At 47.7% G+C, this 22,069-nt stretch overlaps 1 protein-coding gene across 1 annotated transcript in view; it reads right to left on the bottom strand.

Moving 5' to 3' along the window:
* Window positions 1–22,069, bottom strand: part of ZNF532 (zinc finger protein 532) — a 108,914-nt gene that overhangs the window by 43,239 nt on the left and 43,606 nt on the right. Inside the window, 3 exon segments of the mRNA XM_011288142.4 lie at window positions 2,518–2,699; window positions 15,621–16,852; window positions 16,855–17,982. Of these exon segments, the coding sequence (XP_011286444.3) occupies window positions 2,518–2,699; window positions 15,621–16,852; window positions 16,855–17,965 (2,525 nt within the window). The 5' untranslated portion in view covers window positions 17,966–17,982.

Raw genomic sequence — 22,069 nt, 5'->3', positions numbered from 1 at the left:
GGTCCTCTGTGTTCTAGGTACCAATCAAGTTTCTCTTTATGTAAAAAAAATATACATTTTTTTATTTTTAAAAATTTTTTAATGTTTATTTATTTTTGACAGAGAGAGAGAGAGACAGACAGACAGAGCATGAGCGGGGGAGGGGCAGAGAGAGGAGGAGACACAGAATCCGAAGCAGGCTCCAGGCTCTGAGCTGTCAGCACAGAGCCCATGCGTGGCTCGAACTCACCAACTGTGAGATCATGACCTGAGCTGAAGTCGGACGCTTAACCGACTGAGCCACCCAGGTGCCCCCCACAAAAAAATTTTTTTTAATGTTTATAGTATACAGTCCTATAAACCCCCTTTCTAGATCCCCTTGATCCAATGGATCAAGAAGTAGGAAAATTCATAGAAACACTGGACTTTTACCAAATCAACCAGGAGTTGGGAGTGACCCACTCAGTACCTGGGAGATACAATATACCTAATAACAAGGCACACTGAGTCACAGAGGCGAGGGAGGCCAGGGAGCCATGCTGAACTTCTCTGGCCAAAGAAAAATCAAATGGAAAATGATGAAGTGCACAGTCAAAAAGGAGGGGGGAGCCATAATAAGGCCAGGGGGCTGCTAAGTCCCTATCAAGTATTAGGCTGGACGGTTACTTGAAATAGCAGGAAAAAACAAAAAGCAAAAAAACAAAAAACAAGGTTAATTTTTTTTCTCCCACCTAAAGAGGTAAACGTGAACTAAGCAGAGTACACACGTGGTCATATCTTCACAGCCGCATGTCCAAGAAAAAAAAAACCTGTCTTAAACACAAAAGTCTTAGAAATTCCAAGTGCCAAATTTAAGTAACTCTGTGAATGGGGCGGGCGGGGGGGGGGGGACGCAAGGGATGGGCTTTTCCGACTGAGCTGATGACTTTTGGCCTGACTGCACAGCTTGTTTTAATTTAGGAAAGACACCAGGAATAGCGAGAAATGCAGAAGTCCTACTTCCTCTATATTCATTCCAGCCCAAGTTTACTTTCGTTCTACTGGAAAAATAAACATTTGAGGAAAAGTCTGGCATCTTTTTGGGAGAATAGCACGGAGACGATGTGGCAGAACTGCTTTCCGTTGCTAAACAAAGAACCCAGCGATAATCGTTTCAAACCATGGGGTGAGAACCAAAGCATCGCTGCGTGTGGGTTCTGTGGAGTCAAGGGCACCTGCGACGTGTGACTTTCCTCCCAGGCACTGAAAGCACGCATTCGGATTATCCTGTTCTACTCGGTCACACCCCAGCGAGACGGACCTCGGACAGCACACTGAGGTTATAGACAGAGGCACCATGGCATAGGGAGAATACATGAATTGCCATAAAATTAGTGGCTAAACTGGCATACACAAAAAAAACCAAAAAACAAAAAACAAAAAAACTCTAGTTCCGTAATTTCCAAACCAAACGCTTCCTACTCGGGTAGATCCCAATGCATCAGGCAGGTGTGCTTCACAGGTTTGGAGGCAGGAGGTAAAAATGGGCACAAAGTCTCTGTTAGCGTCAGAAAAAAGCACAGAGCACCGAGGAACCGCTGATCCTGTACCCTAAGTGTCACTGAAATAAAGCCATCAAATTATACCGACTAGACTTCATTTTTATAAAATATCATAACTGCATTATAACTAAAAGATATCACTGTGTATTAACAATCTAACGTTAAAGTGACAGGCAACCAAACGCTTAACACACAGTACAGTAATACCTCTATTAACAACGACACTGTGTATCAGTAACCTGTTCTCTGGGCTGACCTTTGTTGGGTCGAAATATAAAAGGCACAGGAATGTGTTTCGGAAGGTCACAGAGCGGAAGATAAAGTTCAAGCTCATCGTCACTCAATACCAGCTAAATGAACATGAGATTTGCCAGACGTTGTAAAAGACGAATCTGAGAGTCTCAGGGGGGGCGGTGAAAAGGGCCATAGCTAAGATGTACACAGACGAGGGAAACGGCCCGGACTTGGGGAATGGGGAAAAAGGGATACAGGGAGGTTGTCTGGGGCCTGGGGTGGAAGGTTCTTCCACAAAGAGCAAAGTGAGGAAAGGACAAACACCCAATCCTTGGACATGATGAAATACAAGTAAGGGACCATGCACCCTTTGTGTTCTGATCAGAGGAGACGTGTTAAGAGGCAGAGAGATGCATGGTACCCTTACAGGGGTTAAAATGCACAGAGCATGACCACAGAGGCATGCTGGAAAGGGTGCAGGAAGAAAAAGCCCGAACAGGTCATCAAAGCCGAACCTGGCCCCATGCACGGTTTGGGCTGGAAGGACAGGCTCCGTTTACCCTCAGCTCTGGGGGGACCGGAGGGCCGATACCGCAAGGATTCGAAAGGATCGACTCGACCACCAACAAACTAGGCTCCCAGGGGATCTGTTAATTGAGGTATCACTGTGTGACCCCGAAAACCGTGTGCACAGACCATTCGCGATGCTGTGCGGTTACAGGTGAACAGGCTTTACTTGCACGGAAGCAAACGATATACTGACCGAAAACCAACTCTCCGCGTGTAGTGCAGACAGTTCTTGGTGACGTGGCTCTGGAAGTGCACCGACCTGCAGATGGCCCCGCACTCGGGGCAGGTGTAGGGAGATTTGTGCTGATGGATTCTCTGGTGTGATGCGTAACTGCACTGGTTAGGAAGCAGCATCTGGCAGACAGTGCAAGTCTTCTAGATAAACCAAAGGGGGAGACAGGGTTGGTCCTACGAAGTATTTGCTAATAGGCAAAGCAGCTCGGTTACACCCCACAACAACTGCACGTGGCTCGTTTCAAATGCTGCTATCACGGATTCCAAGTCCCAGGAAACCGCATACTGAGAAGTTAACAACCTTCAACGTAACGGCCCTTACCCCGTGCAATCAAAACGATACTGTGCTGCACGGTCAGGGTCATCCCAAAGCATGCCCCAAAGCATGAGGTTAAGAGAACGGCAGCTTCGGGGAGACTTCCAATTTTGTTACGTTTGCATTTTGTTTATTTAGTGCAGAGAAGGGGTATTAGAGGAGATATTCTTGCAAATTACCGTAGCAAATCAACTTTAATGTGTAATTACACGTTGACAGGCATCTATCTATCTCCACAGTAGCCAGTTCCCACAACTCATAAAAATTTTCTCCAGAATAATAAAAAATTAATTAGAGACTAATCCCGTTTTTTTTCTTCCTTTCTTTCTTTCTCCCCCGTCACTTCTGTTATCTGAAATCTAAAATACAGAAATGCAAAAGCATGGCCACAGCAATTAGTTGTTCTTTTTTCCACTTGAATTGGTCTTTCAATGGACGAGCTGGACATTAGAGGATTTATAATTCAAAGCAGCGAACTCAAATTCAGAGACATAAATTTAGACATTAAACTGAACCTTTATAGAGCTTAAAATCTAATCACATAGGACATCAAGACAGAAATGCTCTTTGGAAAAGACCCCACATTTAACTAACCAGGAAAAACTGAAACACGCTGTTTTTTATCCTGTTGGATGTAAGTGGTAAACATGGCATATTTTTAAAACCCCAAAACAGAAAACTTAAGGTAAATATAAAGGGTCCACTCCAAAAATAAACCTACCATAGCAGGAGGTAAAATGTGTTTAAATTCCACTTAGCCATTCATGCAACAGGTACCTACGACCTTCCAAAATGCCCAATTGGTACTAAAGCCCGTTACAGAAAGCCTCATAATACAGACTCCAGCTAAGACTCAAAATGATCTTTTAAACTGATGACAGCGTTGTAAAATTTTAAGAAGACTTTTTCTTTTAAGCCTTTGACTCAAGCCCCCCAAAATTAAGGTTTACACTTCTGAGCGATTGAAACTACGGAAAACCAGAAAACTCACTTGAACATTCTGTCTGGGTCTCCTCCTGAAAGGACTAAAATACAAACTTTATCCCACAAAATGTTTATTATAATCACAAAGTAAGAACATTACAGGCAGCTTTGAGGAGGTTAGCGTCATTTAAAAATAGTGTTCCTTTTCTAATAACACATAGAGCAAAGGTGACAACAAGCCACAACAAGGGAAACCAATTCACAGCTTCATGCATTAGAAGATCCTGGTGCCGTCTACATTATCACAGGTAATCACTGGTTTCTTTGAACTCAAGTCTTCTATTTGCTTTCGCCACGCGGTCATTAATCCCAGGCAGTGAATTACACCATCTGCTTTTCCACGGGCTCCTTAGACAGAGACCCCATTCCACTACAGGCTGAGTGGTGAACTAAGTACTTTACATACATTTAAATACAACATCCCATTTAATTCTCATCATGATCTATGAAATAGGTAAAGGAGATCACTGGGAAGCTGTGTACATTTTGGGACCTGAGAGCTTATTGTCTCATCTATTAGAACCGCCTGACAATTACGTTGGGATACGAGGGGACACCCTCTCCACAGCTTCTCTTTGATCTAAAAGCAGCGTGGTCATGCTATTTTTATAAGAGGGGGGGAAAAACAGCAACACAAATAAAGGAACATCTAAAAAGGAAACAAAGTCTGCGTTCCAGAAATGCTCAAAATAACTTTCACATGATCTCGTGTCAAGATAGATCAACACATATCCTTCACGATACATATAAAATTCACAATGAATTATTCACTCATATATTTATAATACATACATAACTGTATAAACAGTCGCGGAAATACTGGTGAGTGAAAAGGTTTTGTTGCCAGCAGGTTACCTAAGGTAAGTATCGAAATGATTCAAATTCAGGAAGAGATTTTGCGAACTACTGAGTGTTCTTTACAACAGAAATCTTGAACTGCAAAGACTACGAAAAATGCGTTAGAGCAACAGACACCGACAACTGACATTTCGATACCGACCTTGCTCGTACCCGCTTCCCGGGGCGGGGAAGCGTTTCCTTCGTGACACCCTGTGGGACGGGGCTGTGGGGCCCGTGGGGCTCTGTGAGGGCTGCTCACGGCCCGTGTACCCCCCCCCCCACCTCCCACCCCAGCCGCTGCCTAGCTCCGGGCACCTGCCCTCCATTTCCCCCCACTGAGGGTGCTCACCCCACTTTAGACACAGAAGTTCAAGGAGAAAGTGGGAGCCAGGACGTACTACTGCCCCAAATCAACACTTCCGTAGTTTGCAATTCCTGGGAGAATTCAGTCCCTGCGGAAGCACGCTGGATTAAGACCTGGTCTTCAGTTTACACACACAGATACATGTATATTCGTGCACATACGCTACGTTTACTCCCGCGTTTGTCTCTGGGTTCTCGCTTCCACTCCCTGCCTTCGTTCCACTTCGAGAAAAAGCATGGTATTCTGGTTGCAGACATTCTCCTCCTTGATGTCAATAGTTTTAAACTCACATGACTAGTACCTAATGGGGCTCCCTGGAATTTCTTTTTTGTTTCACTCTCCCTGCTTTAGATAACGCTATTACACCCCCTGCTTCCCAAGACGGTGGCGCATTTTCACAGCAGCAAGGAGAACAGCCCATTAGCCTTTCTGGGATTCTCTGAATTCATGGCAATGGCACCCGTTCTCTGGATTGAGGGCAATATTAGCAAGGGGGCAAGCCAGGATTTCTCTGTGGTCTAAAAGAATGACTTTTCTTCCTTTTTCTTAATCAAAGGAACTAAAATAGGTCTTAAAACTCTGCTTCTCTGTTGTACAAGTTGAGGGTATTTACAAGAAGATGAAGCAGTTTAATACCTACGTCTTGATTAGAAAAAAGTATACAGCTGACCCTTGAACAACGTGGTTTAAACTGCGCGGGTCCACTTACGTGGGGATTTTTTTTACAGTACGTTGTTGCAGTGTATTTCCTCTTCCTTGTGATTTTAACATTTTCTTTTCTCTAGCTTTATTATAAGGACACATATGACATTCAGAACACGTGTTACTCAAAATCAAGTCTTTACGTTATCGGCCAGGCTTCCGGTCAACCACGGGCTATCTATGAGTAGTTAAGTTTAGGGGGCACCAAAAGTTATACGTGGATTTTTGACCATGTGGAGGGTCCATGTCCCTAACCCCCCACGTTGTTCAAGGGTCAACCGTAATGAAATGCACTTAAATGGTTTCATGTATCTTCTGACGTTTTACTTCCATCATCTGAAAAAGGAGAAGTATTTTCAGTACTGAGTTACTAAACAGCTAACTGTCCACAGTCTCTGGGGCAGACTCATTTGCTCAGAGAACTGCTACTTTTTAAAGATACGACCTTTCAATGGTCAAGGAACACAAGCAGGCTATAGGAAGACAAAGCTGAACAGGAATCACACTCCATACGTGACGATTACTTGTCCTGTGCCCTCTCTGCCCCATCTGGGCACTGCCACCGGCGGCTGGCACCTGGGAGGAGGGGGCCGGGGCGCGTCCCGGCCCTACTGAGGACTCAGGTGTGCCCGGGCTTAGCGTCCTCCTCGCACCCACAAGGAGTCAGTTGAGTAATGAGGAAAACAACTCTGTGTGTTTCGATTCACGTTCTAAGGAGGAAAAACACCCTGGGAAAGATGAGAAAAGCTGGAGAAACAGGAGTAAATACTCCTTTTTACTTGTGCTTACGTTTCAAACAGACCAAAGCCGGCAGCTGCCTGCAACAGTGGGCCTGAAGTTCAAAACACCGCCGATTTAACAGCCCCCGTGCTGCACAAACGGTTCCTGCCTCGCGGTCAGTTTTGTAGCCTTCGCCTACGGCAGAATTACCCCCCCACCCCGCCCCAAAATAATACCAGTAATAACAAAGTACTCCAGTTGGTTTTCTGGCTTCCGCTTTCATCCAGTTTCACGATGAGAATACGGACAAGGCGTTTCATTCGCCATCTCCCTTAACCTGGCAAGGACATGATGAAAGATCTCTAGCAGGAATGACTATACATATACTTTTTTTTCCAAAGCCAGTGGGTTGTGGTGGTTTTGTCCTCGCATCATTCTGCTACACTACAATCTCCCGGTAAGAGCTGACAGTTAAATGAGAAAGTTTACAGAAAGCCAGAGGGTCAGCACATGCAACCTACTGAGAGAATAATCACGGGAGAAAGGGTTGATCACGCTAAAATGCAAACTGGGACAGGACTAAGCCGGCCGGAAGTGAAATTAAGCGCTTAGGAGAACAGGACCAAGCAAGAGTCAGGAGTCTACAGCGAGTAATGTGTTGGGCGGGCGAGGGCACTGAGGTGGGCTCCACGGTTTCCAGAAGTGGCTGCCTGAAGCACAGCATGTCTAGGAACGAGGGCTGGCCGGGGCTGCTCAAGAAAATTTAATATACTCGGCATGTTGTGCTAATGATGCCCAGAAACTAAACTGAATCGGCAAGCCCTTGCAAATGCAGGTCACTGCACAAAAGTCACCTCTATCTGCTGGCCTGGCTAGAAGCCAAGAGTCCATTCTCATATAATTCTTATGGTCTCTGCCACCGTAAAACGCTTCTGTACCTTCGGTTATCAGTGTGACAAAGCGGAAAGAACGATGAGCCAGCTAGAACGCAATCTCGCCTTGAGAGCCCCTCCTGCCACTCCCTGGGCATTTGTTTCCCCAACTGTAAAACAGAAGGGTTGACCACGGAACCTGTAACACTCTCGGATTCTAATGCTGGTGTCAATTCTACCCATTAAGAGGTTACTACGGTAAGCACTTCCAGTCTGCACTTGGCTCAATTCGGTCGCGGCTTCACGGGGAGGTGAAGCAGTGACATTCCAATACATCTGAGTATCAATTATTAAAACTACAGCTGTCAGTTCTTAAATACTTCACGGAGAACAGGGAAGCTGCTCCACCCCTCCGCCTACTCCCCCAAAGTAGGGATTCTTATCATCACACAGGTGGGAATAAAAACCTCCAACCAGGCCAGATTTACTGCTGTTACAAGTCAAGGGCACACGGGGCTCCATTTTCACTGCACTGCTGGGTTGCACGTGGTGGGGCGAGGAAAGGATCCACCCAAGGTTCTCTGCCAACCTACCCTCTCCTTAAGCTGCTTGCTCCTCTGGGCGACGGGCAGGCACGGGCAGGGCAAGCCGGGCCAAGCGTGCCTGGGGTCCCCCTGCCGTCACGCGTCAGAGTGTGACGGGATTCTGTGACTTGGGTTCTGCCTTGGGGAATGTGGGGCCGTGGGCCTCGGGCTCAACCATACCTTCCAACCCAGCTCTTAGCAGAGACCTGCACCAGCAGGTGTGCTGGGCATGGGGCCGGTTCATAATAAAGTGGCACTGTCGACTCTCGGGGGCAATCAGTACTTTTGTACAGGCTGACCGCAGAACATCCGCGGGAAGGGACTAGTTGGGAGGGCAGAATTCAGCAAAGGCCACCGAAACCTTACTCCACCTCGATGCATTCTCTTAAAGGTTTCCAAGGCTAAACACGCACGTGCGGGAAGGCGCTGGGAGGACATCCGGCGCATGCAGCCACGGCTGGGTTAACAGAAAGACCTTTTGCTTCCGGGACGACCCGTTCAAACAGCAACAGGGGTCAACATCTAAGTGGGGAGAAACGGAGAGATGAACGGGTGATGGTGGCTGCACGCAGCCAAGAAAAAGGCTGTTCCCAGGAGCAAGGCTGGGGCCTTCAGAGGCGGGGCTCCCCAGACGACAGACGGAAAAGACGAGAGTCACCACCTCATTCCTAACGGCTCTCGCAGGTCGGCTAAGGACGAGGATATGCGCTCTGGGCAGGGGAAATGCCTGAGATGCAAAGACTTCGGAGAGAAAGCCCGGGGGGTCAAATGGGTTGCTGTGCTCCCAGGACACCTAGTTCCAAAACTCGAACGAGAATCACAAGCTGGAAGCCTCAGGCTGAGCCTAACGACGGAATCTGTCCTTGAAGACGGAGCAGCCGCACAGGGTGTTTTCAGAGTGAACACAAGTACCTTTCCCTGTTCCTTCCACCAAGCACAACTCCTGGACATCATCTACGAAACAAACACGAAAAGACTCTTAAGAGGCCTCCGGCAGGCTGGCTAGGGATCTCAGGACCCTAGCAATGACACGGTGGGGAGTTCTCTGGGTTTCTTTTTGCCTCGTGTATCCCCAGTTTGGAGCTGAAGAAAGCGGCAACTCGGAAACACCAACAGGTAGAGACAAAAAAGAAAGAAAGTCCCCAACAAAAGCCTGCTGTTTCTGGCCAAAGCAGCAGGAAAGGGGCAGACTAACAACACAGAAAACTTTTAGACAGTTACTGCTCTGCTCCAGCCACATACCGCAGGAAACACTGTGGCCCCACACCCACCAGGCCAAGTGCAGGTACAGCCCAGACCTCCACCCTTTCACAGCTGGGTGTTGTCCCCACACCCTTGCCCAGATGGTGGCAGAGAGAGCCAGTAGGGAAGTGGGGCTTCCACCCCTACCAGCCCAGATGGTTTAAAAAAAAAAAACAAAAAAACAAAAAACTCCAGGCCCAGATGGTTTCACTGAAGAATTCTACCAAATATACATATACATATATATATATATATTTTTTAAATGAATACTAACTGTACAGTCTCTTCTAGGAAATAGAAAGGAATTCCTGTCAGTGCATTATTGAAAGCTAACATTAACCTGTCCAAAACCAACCAAAGAAAGTTAAAAAAAAAAAAAAAACTACATGAATTCACCCGTAAAACTCTAACACGAAATATCAGCTGATAAAATTCACAATATATAAAAAGAATTACATAGCCTGACCAAGGGGAATTCATTCCAGGGATGCAAGGCTGGTTCAATACCTGAAAAGTCACCCAAAACATGGACTCCAATAAATCAGTTCAACGAAGTCATGAGGTACATGACAAATACAGAAAACTTAACTGCATTTCAATATATCGGCAATGAACATGCGAATGCTGAAAGGTACAATACCATTTACAATTGTTAGGAAGGAAAAGAGAGAGCAAAACGACACTCAGAGGACATGTATGACGAAAACCACAAAATGATAACAGAAATCAAAGATCTAAAAATAAATGGAGAGACATTCTGTATTCATGAACTATAAGACTCAACCACAATAAACATATCAATTCTCCCCAAACTGATATACAGGTTTAATGTAATTCCTATCAAAATCCCAACAAGATTCTTTATGGATATGGACACGGCTATTCTAAAATTTATATGGCAAGACAGAACTAGAATAGCTAAAAAAGTGTGAGTGTCAACTATCCTTTTATTTAAAAAAAAAAAAACTATTTTGAGGAAAAAAAAAAGAATAAAAACTGGAGGTATCTGTGTTTCAAGACCAAGACTGGATTTCAAGACACTTTACAGTCACTACAATCAAGACTGCGGTGTTGGTGGAGGGACAGACATGTTAATCAACGGAACAGAACACAGAACCCAGAAATAACCACACACAAATATGCCCAACTGAGGCACGCCTGGCTGGCTCAGTCGGTAGAGTGTACAACTCTTGATCTTGGGGGTGGGAGTTCGAGCCCCACGCTGTAAGTATAGAGCTTACTTTAAAAAAAAAAAATGCCCAACTGATATCTGACGAAGGTGCCAAGGCAACTGAACAGAGGAAAGACAGCCTTCTGGACAAATAGTATTAGGGAAAGAAGACGTGCATGGGGAAAACAGACGGCAGCAGAAAACTCAGTGTAAGTCTCATACCTTATACAAAAACTAACCCAAGTGGATCGTGGTCTTACACGTGAAACCTAAAACCATACAACACTTAGGGAAAAAAACACAGGAAAAAATTTTTCAGAATCTAGAGCAAACAACAGACTCAACGCCAAAAGCACAAGCTCTAAGAGGGAAAACTGCGCTGGACGCCCTCAAAGCTGAAACCTTCTGCTCTGCCGAAGATCTGCTTAAAGATGCAAAGGCTCAACAGTACTTCTGTAAAACCTTCTTAAAAGATGGACAGACAAGCCACAACTGGGAGGAAAGACTTGCAACCACATACCCGACAAAGGACTAGTGTCTAAAATACAACAAGAAGTCTTAAAACGCAACAGTTAAAACACATGCACTCAACCTAATTAGAAAACAGGCAAAAGTGACATTTCACCAAAAAGGATATACAGAGGGCACATAAACACATGAAAACTATGTTCTAGGAGCGCCTGGGTGGCTCAGTCGGTTAAGCGTCCGACTTTGGCTCAGGTCATGATCTCACGGTCCGTGAGTTTGAGCCCCGCATCAGGCTCTGTGCTGATGGCTCAGAGCCTGGAGCCTGCTTCGGGTTCTGTGTCTCCCTCTCTCTCTGCCCCTCCCTGGCTCGTGCTCTGTCTCTCTCTCATTCGTAAATAAATAAATAAATAAATAAACATTAAAAAAAAATTTTTTTAAAGCTGGTGAGGATGCAGAGAAACTGGACCACTCATGCACTGTCCGAGGAATAAGAAACGGTTCAGCCATTCTGGAAGAGTTTCTTAAAAACATACGTGTGCAACCAGCATACGATCCACCAATTGTCCACCCGGGCTTTTATCCCAGCAAACTCAAACTTAGGTCCACACAAAAGCCTGTGCACAAGTGTTTATAGCAGCTGTATTCAAAATTCACCCCACGCTGGAAACAATGCAGACATCCTGAGAAGACTGAAAGGTGTACACCCTGCGGTCCAACCCTGGATGGACTACTACTCGGTGGTTTGAAAGAACAAACTACTGGTCCACACTAGAACCTGTATGCATCTCCAGGGAAGGAGCCGGTCCCCAAAGGTTACATATGGTGTGGCTTCATTTATAAAGCATTCCTGAAATAACACCACCTGTAAAGATGGAGAAGAGATTAGTGGTTGCTGGGGGTTAAGCAGCAGGTAGGGGTGGCTCTAAAAAGGCAGTATGGGGGCGCCTGGGTGGCGCAGTCGGTTGAGCGTCTGACTTCGGCTCAGGTCACGATCTCACAGTCCGTGAGTTCAAGCCCCGCATCGGGCTCTGGGCTGATGGCTCAGAGCCTGGAGCCTGCTTCCGATTCTGTGTCTCCCTCTCTCTCTGACCCTCCCCCGTTCATGCTCTGTCTCTGTCTCAAAAATAAATAAACGTTAAAAAAAAAAATAAAAAAAAAAAGGCAGTATGAAAGTTCCCAGTGGTTATGGAAATTATTCTATAGATTCACTGCAGTGATGTCTACATCCTGTTCTACAGTTTTGCAGAGTACTACTGGGGGAGAGTAAATAAGGGATACACAAGATCTCCGTATTGTTTTACATGAATCTAAAATCATCCCAAAATAAAAAGTTTAACTTTATGGTGCCTGGGTGGCTCAGTTGGTTAAGCGTTCAACTTCCTCTCAGGTCACGATCTCACGGAGCATGAATCTGAGCCCCACATCAGGCTCTCTGCTGTCAGCCCAGAGCCTGCTTTGGATCCTCTGTCCCCCTCTCTCCACCCCTCTCCTGCTGGTTCATTCTCTCTCTCTCTCCCTCTCCCTCTCCCTTTCCCTCTCTCCCTCTGTCAAAATAAACAAATCAACTTAAAAAGAAAAAGTCTGGGGCGCCCGGGTGGCTCAGTCAGTTAAGCATCCGACTTCAGCTCAGGTCAAAAATCTCACAGCTTGCGAGTTCAGGCCCCGCGTTGGGCTCTGTGCTGACAGCCCGGAGCTGGGAGCCTGCTTCAGATTCTGTGTCTCCCCCTCTCTCTGACATTAAAAAAAGTTAAAAAAAAAAAAAAAGTTTAATTAAGAAAATTCAGTGATTTGAGAAAGAAGACCAGAACGTCAGCACAGAACACTGGAGCAGTAATCAGGTAAAACTTTGACATGATTATGGTAATTATAAGTAGAGGTGGGGCGGGGGGGGGGGGGGAAGGCAGGGAGGAGGGCAGGAAGGACATTCCCACTGCTCGTGAAGTAGTACACCTGTCTCTAGGCCCGGTCAAGTCAAAAGCTGGCAGGCGATGCATGAGGAGTCGTGGACCTGTGAGTCCTGCGAGAGCCCACAGTCGCGCCCTTGAACCTTCAAAATCAACGGCGGCAGTAGGGTCAGTGCAGGAGTCGGCTGTGGACGGTTCCCTAACTAAGACTGCTGTGCAGGGTTGGGGGGGGGGAACCCTGCCGGGGGAAGGGCTCGGGAAAGCCAGAAGAGAAAGCCGGCAGCTTGCAGGCACGGGACTAACCTTCCGCTGGATTCCCATTCCAGAAGCAAGAGCCGGGGTGGGAGCCACAGGGGGTTCCCTACTTGGGGGAGGCAGTCCACTCTCTCAGTTCACGGGTGGATCACCAAGAACATGGAGGTCAGAAGAGAAGAGGAAAGTACACGTTTTAAATACCTGGCCGCGGCAGGCAAGAGGGGAAAGACGGGGTTCGGGAGAGAGACTGGTACTTGAGGTGCCATTAGCTCGGCTTCCACATTTTGTTAGAAGACGAGTGTTAAGTGCCCTTCTCAGGGAGGGGCCGGTTCACACAGCCAGACTGGTTTTTCCCAACGGAAGTCCACAAACTGTGAACTGGCCAAGAGTCTCGTGAACGGCAAAGCGGAGAAGACACAACGAAGAACCTTCCCTCTTCTCTCTCCTGTTCTTCCCGTCGGCCGCCCCCAGCTCTCCCACCAGGGTCACCTGATCCCGCACCGGGTGACAGCAATGGGTGAGGACCCCTCCTGGCTTCCGCTGCATTTGAGGCCAGCACAGCAACAGCCATATGGATCTTACCAACGTCCCGGACTATGGAACAGACTCGGGGTGGGCTTAATTAAACCGAGTGCTGACGAAGCGGCAACGTTCCCACAGACCACCGCGCAGGCTGGGCCGCTGAGCAGGCTGGCCGCCTGGGTCTGCGGGAGAACCCTCCTCTGGCCTAGTCGGAGAAGAACGGTGATGAAGAAGGGGGGCCTTCTGGGCAAGGACTCCAGTAAGAGAAGGGGAGATGGGGAACAGGAGGAGGAGACCATGGGACACGTTTATGTTGCCAACCAGTCACGCCTGGATGTGCAGGCAGCCAAGGCTTCCGAGTATAAATATGAGCTGAGTGGACACTTAGCCAGGCAGAGGTGGGGAAAGAAAAGACAACAGGGGGCGGTAGGGGGGGGAGCGTAATAAGGGGAACGTTCAGCTCAGTGCATATTTGGCCCTAGAGTTAGCTATTCTGCCATGACTCATTCCGAAGTATTCCAGGTGAAACACGTGAGCTGCTCTATACACTTGTCCCAGCAAAACGCAGAAGTCGAGGCAAAGCGACCACACACACACACACACACACACACACACACACAGAAGATGTAAATCTCCTTCTCCGAGGGCAATCTCCACCCCAGTTTGACGCTAGTTTGGCTGGTGAGCCTCAACGGTCAACGGAGAACAAAAACTAGGGGAATACACGGAAGAAGGGAAAGTCCTTTCTCTCAGCCCACGTCCTTTCCCCTTCGGAGAAAACAAAGGTTCCCCAAGAGAACAGACTACGGGAGGGCAGCTCCAAATGCCAGATCCTGACCAGCACGCAGGGGTGAGGCGAGACGTGAGGAGAACCCTGTGAAGCCAGGACTCACCCTGCCGCCCCACAGAGAGTACCAGCGGACGTAGAAACAAGGCAAGAGAACAAACAGAATGAAAGAAATGGGTTTGATTGTTTTTTTTAACTCTATCCTTTCAAGACGCGAAGAAATAGGACCCTTCTGATGAAGCAGTGACGAGGTCAGAGGGCACCCAGAAAGACCCCAGGTGCTGTCACAAGGACACAGTAGAAGAGCTATGTCAGCCGCTGCCCGCCCGAACTAGTCGGCCGCTCTGTGGAGCGCTCCACTGTCTGGGCCGAGGACACGTAACGTCCAATGCTGCAAGGATGCTCTCAAAACTCTCTACCATTTCCACCTCCACTAAACTGCAAATCCAGAGAACAAAAAATTATTGAGGTATTCTTGATCTTTTGTTCCCCAGACTCAAATCCTACAAAGAACTCAGCAGCGGCCCTTGAGGAAACTGATCGCGGCGGCTCTAAGAGACCTCTGGAGCACAGCATCAACCTCAGGCGACAAGACAGCGGCAAATATCACCAACATCAACCTACACCTCAGCGCCCAAAAAGATAATAAATAAATAAAAATAAAAATGAAAAGCTATGAGGAAACGCGAAGGCATTCCGTTCAAGCGGAGATGGTTTTCCACTTGCAGGTTAAACTCATCATACTGGGGACTATTACTGAACGTACTTCTGGACCAACGTCTCTCGTAAGCAGGCACACCATGTTAAGTGGGTACCGATAAGTCTGTTCAACTGTAAAAGGCAGTAATTGTAAGTAACAGGAATTTTTTTTAATCCCCAAACTGTCATTAATAACCAGGAACGCTGGTGATGTAACCTGATTTGAACACCTGATACCATGGCAGGATACTACAATTGGCCCCATCTCAGACCTCCCACACAAATACCGGTGACCCAACAATTAAGAACGCGTTTATCCCACATCTAAGGCGCCATAACTCAACTAGTACAGAGAGTTTCTGTCAAAAAAGACCTCGTCTTCCAAAGACGTTGTTTGTAAAATGAGACTAGTTATTTCAACGTTGTTCAAGCCTCCGAAGACAATCCTTTCCCTCGTGCGCTCGCGCACGCACACGCACACGCGCACACACACACACACACACACACACACACACACACACGTGCGCTCCCATTTATAATTGAGTTCCCACCCCTAAAATCAAGGGCATCGTCTAGAGCACTCATGTCTACAGATCTGTCACCGAAACACCAAAACGTAAGGGATACTCTACTTGTCCACTCGTATCTGCAGCCTGCTGGAAGTGTGTGGCCAGCGACGTCTCGTCCTGGAAAACTTCGTTACACTCCAAACATTTCAGACTATGCCTGCAGAGCTTGGATGGGTCTTCGTCTAGAGGCATAGCTGGAATGATGGGTGTGCTGGAGGGAGCGGATATGACTGTCCCGGTGATGCCAGCCTGAATCTTCGTTACAGTGTGTGTGCCGGCTCCCGCGGAGCCTGGAAGAGCAGAGGACGAAGCGGAAGTATTGCTCGACGGAGAGACAATCATCTGATCGGCTGGGACTGGCTTTAAAATCAAGTGGGAGCACTGCATCACAACCCCCTTTTCCTTGTGCCCGCGGGCGTGGGAAAGGAGACTGCACTTGTTGTAAAAAACGAGGTTCTTTGTACAGTGGTTACACGTCACTTCGATGCGCACGCTGCGTCGGTCGTAGTGCTGGGTCAGACTCTTCTCCAGGGCAAAGGAGTCGCCACACTCCAAGCACTTGTACCCGCGGGTCGGTAACGTGATGCCTGCGTTGGCAGGAGGACTGAGGTTGGGGATGTAAACTGGGACCGGGTTGACGCTGCTCAGCACCTTGTTGAAAGCTTCCACCACGGAACTCTGCAAGGAGGACACCACCTGGACCCGAGACACCTTTTTGGGTGGTTGCGAGGCTGCTGCATTGATTATTGCCTGCTTTATTTGCTGCTGAGGTTTGGTTAGCACTTGGCGGAGCTCGGAGGTGGCCTGGGCGCCCTGAGGCAGAAGGTTAAGGTTGGCGAGGTGCACAGTCTTTGGCACGAGTTTGGCGTTGGCCAGGCTGGATGCCGGCACCACAACGGTTTGCTGCTGGATGGCATTGGCGGCTTTGATGATGGCGCTGCTGGCGCTCTGAACAGAGGCAGCAGATATGACCGTGGCTTTGACCGTCGTGTTGTTAGCGAGCTTCAAATTAATGACTTGGGATCCCGCCGTCTTCACGGCGGACACTGGGAGGAAGGCGGTTGCCACGGGCTTGATGGTGACCTGTTTGGGGGTCAGCTCCGCAGGGGCGACTGCGTTGGTGACCACCGCCGACTGCAGAGGCGCCCTGGGCGGGGAGGAGAGGACGGCAGCCGAAGCCGGAGAGGACAGGAGAGACGTCACAGACGCCATCACGGGCCCCGCCTGCTCGGAAGGCTTTTTTCCAGAGTCGAGATCGACCTCTGGCAACACCCTCGTCACTGTTCTCTTTATTTCCCAGAAGACGTCTTAATGGTTTTTATGCGGACTTTGGGGATTGCTGGTGTCGACCCTGCGGGAGAGGATGGAGACCCCTTGCTGCTGTTCTCACTGGAGATGCTCCTGGGGCTATCGGGCTGCTTCAGGGACACTTTCTTTGTCCCGTCGATGAGGCTCTGGGATTCAGGAGACTTCTCCATGGCTCTGGGACTATCGTTTGCTTCTTTAGGTAACGGAGAGGCCCCCTGTGATTCGGTCACCGGTTCCTTGCAGGAGTCGGAAGCAGCCTTTTTAGCACTAAGTGCTGCTATTGCAGCTATACACGAGGACAGCTTGGACGATGGCTTTGACCTCGACAGCGCGATGCTGCCGAGGCTGGGTTCACTCTTCTCCGAGCTCAGCTTCCCGTCGTGGGCCCGGTTTTCAAGCACCTTTTCAGAGTTTTCCTTCAGCTTATCCTCTGCTTTTCTGGCTTTGAAAGGTTCGTAAACACTCAGATTTATGGAATTTGTTTCTGTCTCTCTCTTAACGACTCTGTTTTTATCTACATTGCCTGAAGGAGAGATTCCAGTTTTGCTCAAACCGTCCCCTCCGAGCGCCTTTGGCTTGTCATAGTCCTGCTGGGCGGCCGACCCCGGCAACACGTTCGCCCGAAAACCGGAACGCACGTCCTCTTTGTCCGGTGGGTCGTCCACTTCGATCTTCTCGTCGTCGTCAAACTCTTCAGCGCTTGAGATGGGGCTAAACTGGCTGAACGTGGAGTCTTTTAAAGTCACCTCCGAGGCAGGCGCATCTCCTTTCAAGGACTTCGATCCATCTTTGCCGTAACTGTCGAGAGAGGACGCGGTGAGAAACCCGTTGTGCAAGCCGTTGCCAGTGGGATTGTGGCCGTCCTTCTCGGCGCCCTCGGAGGAATCGATGTTCCGAACGTTCTTCACGATGACGCTGACGCCCACGTCGGAAGACGACGGTGTGTGGGAGTCCTCGTCGCCATGGGCGTTCTGCTTGATGTGGCTTTCCTGGTCCTCGTGTACAGACTCGATAGCTGCTTTCGGATCGACCATGTCTGGGATGTCAAATGCTGCCAGGAGGTCATCAAAGTCTGGGGTCTTCATATCCCCCATGGTCATGAATTTGATCAGATGTTCTGTTAAGCGAACAGAAACAATTCCATCAGCAAGGAAAACTTGGTAACGATGGGATAAATATCCCTATAGGATTTACACAAACACAGTGACGATGACCGGGAGAGAGCAAGTTGATAACTACCCTTCTTACAGCGGGGGGACTCTGAGTGAACAAACATCCAGAGAACGTGGGTAAAGCCTGGGTAATTACAGCTTCAAACTGATTTCTCCAGAATGCCACACAGCATTCCCAGCATGGCACCTCTCTAACAAGAAGGAAGCTGACTGGAACCGGGACGGCACGAAGAGTAGGTTTCGACGTAACACCCAGAAAACTTGCCATGCATCACTGGACTCATCACACTGTCTTCACAAAAAGCTATTCCCGGACCTATTTCGATCTCAACACCATTCGATTCTCCTGGCAAAATCAGCACGATTACAGTCACCACCACGTTTGGCCTCTTGCATTAAAAGGAATATATGACAATCAAAAAAAAAAAAAAAAACCAAAAAACCAATTACAGATCTCGACCCGCCCACGGAACAAAGGAGCATCCCAACCCATCACATAATGTCTACTGCTAATAAAGTTCCACCTGAGATTTAAAAAAAAAAAAAAAAAAAAAAAAAATCCTAAGGAGCTTACTCCATCCGTTTTTATTGAATCCTACTTTCCTCTATTATGTTAGGGAAAAAAATACTCTCCTGGCAGAAGAGTATAATGTCCCTTCTTTTTCCCTCTCTGGTTCACTGCTTTTGGTGGTTAAGGTAACACACAGCCATTTCCTGATTGCCACTCATCCAGCACAGTGGTCCACGTGGCTGTGGCGGCTGAGGATGACCCTGCCATGACATTGTTCTCAGCGTGGAGCAACATGGACCCCAGGGTGTGGCAGAGCCTGGGAGAAGGGAGGTCTTCTCCTCTGCACTGGGGCTAGATGGGGGCGGAGAACGTTCTGTGAATGTCAGCAACGCCCTGGGCAGTAGGAGGACACAGTTTTAGGGAAATGGACAGTCACGGCCATTACTACAGATGAAGGATCGATTACAAACACGTGAAATGCTTGGGGTCTTTAAAGGGCACCCTTTGCCCACCTGCAGAGGACACGTAATCAGATGTAACTCCACTGTGAGAGAGATCTCTCTCCTGCCTGAACCCCAGAGCACTCCACCTGTTTCCAGTATTTTCTGGTATGCAGCACGGCATACATTTGTCTCTTCGTTCCTACTAGCCTGTCAGCTGACTGAAGATGGCAATGTCTCACTCACTGGGACACCATAAATGCTACGTGACTACCACGCCACAAAGTCAGGCACGAGCACACTGGGTTTCTAACCGGAAGCCGGGCCTAGACCCAGCCCCCGTCACTCACTAGCTCTGGGATCCTCAGGAAGGAAGGGAATCTCTAAGGGCCTATTCCCTCTCCCTGCAGTGGATGGAGGCAAGCAACCAGGAAGAGAGGAAAAATAGGAAACCAAAACACCAATGTAGAAGGGAAGGGGGCCATAGCTAATTTTAGGCAACATTCCATGGAAGAATCAGCCTGATTTATAGATACATATTCCTGGACTCTTTCCTTTTCTTTTTTTTTTTTTAACTTTCTTTTTTGCTTTTTAAAATTTACATCCAAGTTAGTTAGCATATAGTGCACCAATGATTTCAGGAGTAGATTCCTTAGTGCCCTTTCCCCATTTAGCCCATCCCACCTCCCACACCCCTCCAGGAACCCTCTGTTTGTTCTCCATATTTAAGAGTCTCTTATGTTTTTGTCCCCCTCCCTGTTTTTGTATTATTTTTGCTTCCCCTCCCTTATGTTCATCTGTTTTGTGTCTTAAAGTCCTCATATGAATGAAGTCATAGGAAATTTGTCTTTCTCTAATTTCGCTTAGCATAATACCCTCCAGTTCCATCCACACAGTTGCAAATGGCAAGATTTCATTCTTTTTCATTGCCGAGTAATACTCCATTGTGTGTATATGTGTGTGTGTGTGTGTGTGTGTGTGTGTGTGTGTGTGTATACACACACACATCTTCCTTATCCATTTATCCATCAATGGACATTTGGGCTCTTTCCATACTTTGGCTGTTGTCGATAGTGCTGCTATAAACATGGGGCTGCACGTGTCCCTTCGAAACAGCACACCTGTATCCCTTGGATAAATGCCTAGTAGTGCGATTGCTGGGTCATAGGGTAGTTCTATTTTTAGTTTTGTGAGGAACCTCCATACTGTTTTCCAGAGTTAGACTCTTTCCTTTTCAATACTTAATGGCTGTTCCTCATGAAAATCTGCTTTAAATCACTGAGAGATTGTCTTGCACATTTTACTAAAGTATTGAATGACTTTTTTTGGGTGGGGTGTATAATCTGTAAAAGATCATGCATTCCTAGCAAAAATAACTATACCGGGGTCAAGGCAGAATTTCTACTGAGGTGACAATATGCATCCCCGTGAAAATTCACATAAACCACAAATCCATCAGCAGTACTAAGACATCCCCCTCAGCTTGGTCACTCACTGTGGGACACATCCAAACCCTTCTAATAATCTGGATGGGAAAAACTACTATTAAAGATGAAATCCGGGGCACCTGGGTGGCTCAGTCGTTTAAGCGTTCAACTTCGGCAGCCTGGAGCCTACTTCGGATTCTGTGTGTCCCTCACTCTCTGCTCCTCCCCCACTCACGCTCAGTCTCTCTCTCTCTCAAAAATAAAAATAAAAATACTTAAAAAAAGAAAAAAAAGATGAATCGGGTGATGGGTATTAAGGAGGGTACTTGTGATGAGCTCTGGATGTTGAATGGAAGTGATGAATCACTGAATTCTCCTCCTGAGACCGACATTGCACTGTATGTTAACTCACTAGAATTTAAATAAAAATTTGAAAAAAAAAAAAGAAAAAAATCATACAGACGAAATCAACACGCAGGTTCGACAGGGATGAGCTAAAGAACAACTCACCTTGCGTTCACATGTCTCAGAACAGAACTAAGAATGTCACCGCACTTTCCCTAGATGGTCGGCTTAGCCCAGAGGAAACACCCCGGGGCCAGCACTGTCTCAGACAGGTGCCTGTGGGACCGGACAGGAAACTGTATCCCCAGCATCAAACTAGAGCCCAGATAAAAGGTGCGGAGGGAAGAAAACATCAACAGTTCTAGGCTAATATCGTTGTGAAAATATCCATGACGAGGCACGTCTGTGATTACGGTCTTCCTTTTAGAATGAAATTGAACATTTAAACTGCAAAATACAGGAAATGCAAACTCCATCTGCCACATAATACCCACGGAAGAGTCCACCCACTTAGGAATAATCCCTGAATGTCACTACTGTTATTTTTAAGCAGCAAACTACAGTCACAAATGAAAACTCACCATCAAATCACCATTAGCAAAGCATCCGTCCCCGTGGTCGAACTTTACCAACCATGCTGATCAACGTTTATAGATCGAGGTTCTTAAAGAACTCAAGACACAGAATCATGAACTACCACTCAACTCCCACTGGAGGTGAAACGGTCTGAAAACTGTTTTGTTTTTTAGTTTTTTTAATGTTTGTTTATTTTTGAGAGAGAGAGGGAGAGCAGAAGCAGGGGAGAAGCAGAGAGGGAGACACAGGGTCTGAAGCAGGCTCCAGGCTCCGAGCTGTCAGCACAGAGCCCGATGCGGGGCTCGAACCCACGGACCACGAGATCATGAGCTGAGCCGAAGTCGGACGCTTCACCGACTGAGCCACCCAGGAAACCCCTGAAAACTTTTTTTTTAAGTCACCATTTATCCAAAGCTTGGACCCAGGCTCTAGACGTCCCTGGTGGTGACTAGGCTCTGCCTCGGTCTCCCCATCCCTTTTTTACGGTGACGCGGGCTTTATGACACGTGCCCTCCTCCTGTAATTCGGGTAAACAAAACACATCATCCAGTTCCGCATCTTTCGTCCCAGAGGGCAGTCGGCTCAGGAACAAAAAGAACGCAAGAGGCCATTCAAATGCCCACGGGTGATGGGCCCGGGACACGCAATCCCAAGAAAGGATAAAAGGTCCTGCCTGAAACAAAGCTTATTGAACAAACGACAGCCGCGGGCTGCAATGTAACTGGCAGGTACC

This window comes from Felis catus, chromosome D3, assembly GCF_018350175.1.
Source record: "Felis catus isolate Fca126 chromosome D3, F.catus_Fca126_mat1.0, whole genome shotgun sequence".
NCBI classification, from domain to species: domain Eukaryota; kingdom Metazoa; phylum Chordata; class Mammalia; order Carnivora; family Felidae; genus Felis; species Felis catus.
The sequence above is the reverse complement of the archived record's forward strand: the minus strand, read 5'-3'. Positions and strand labels throughout refer to the sequence as shown.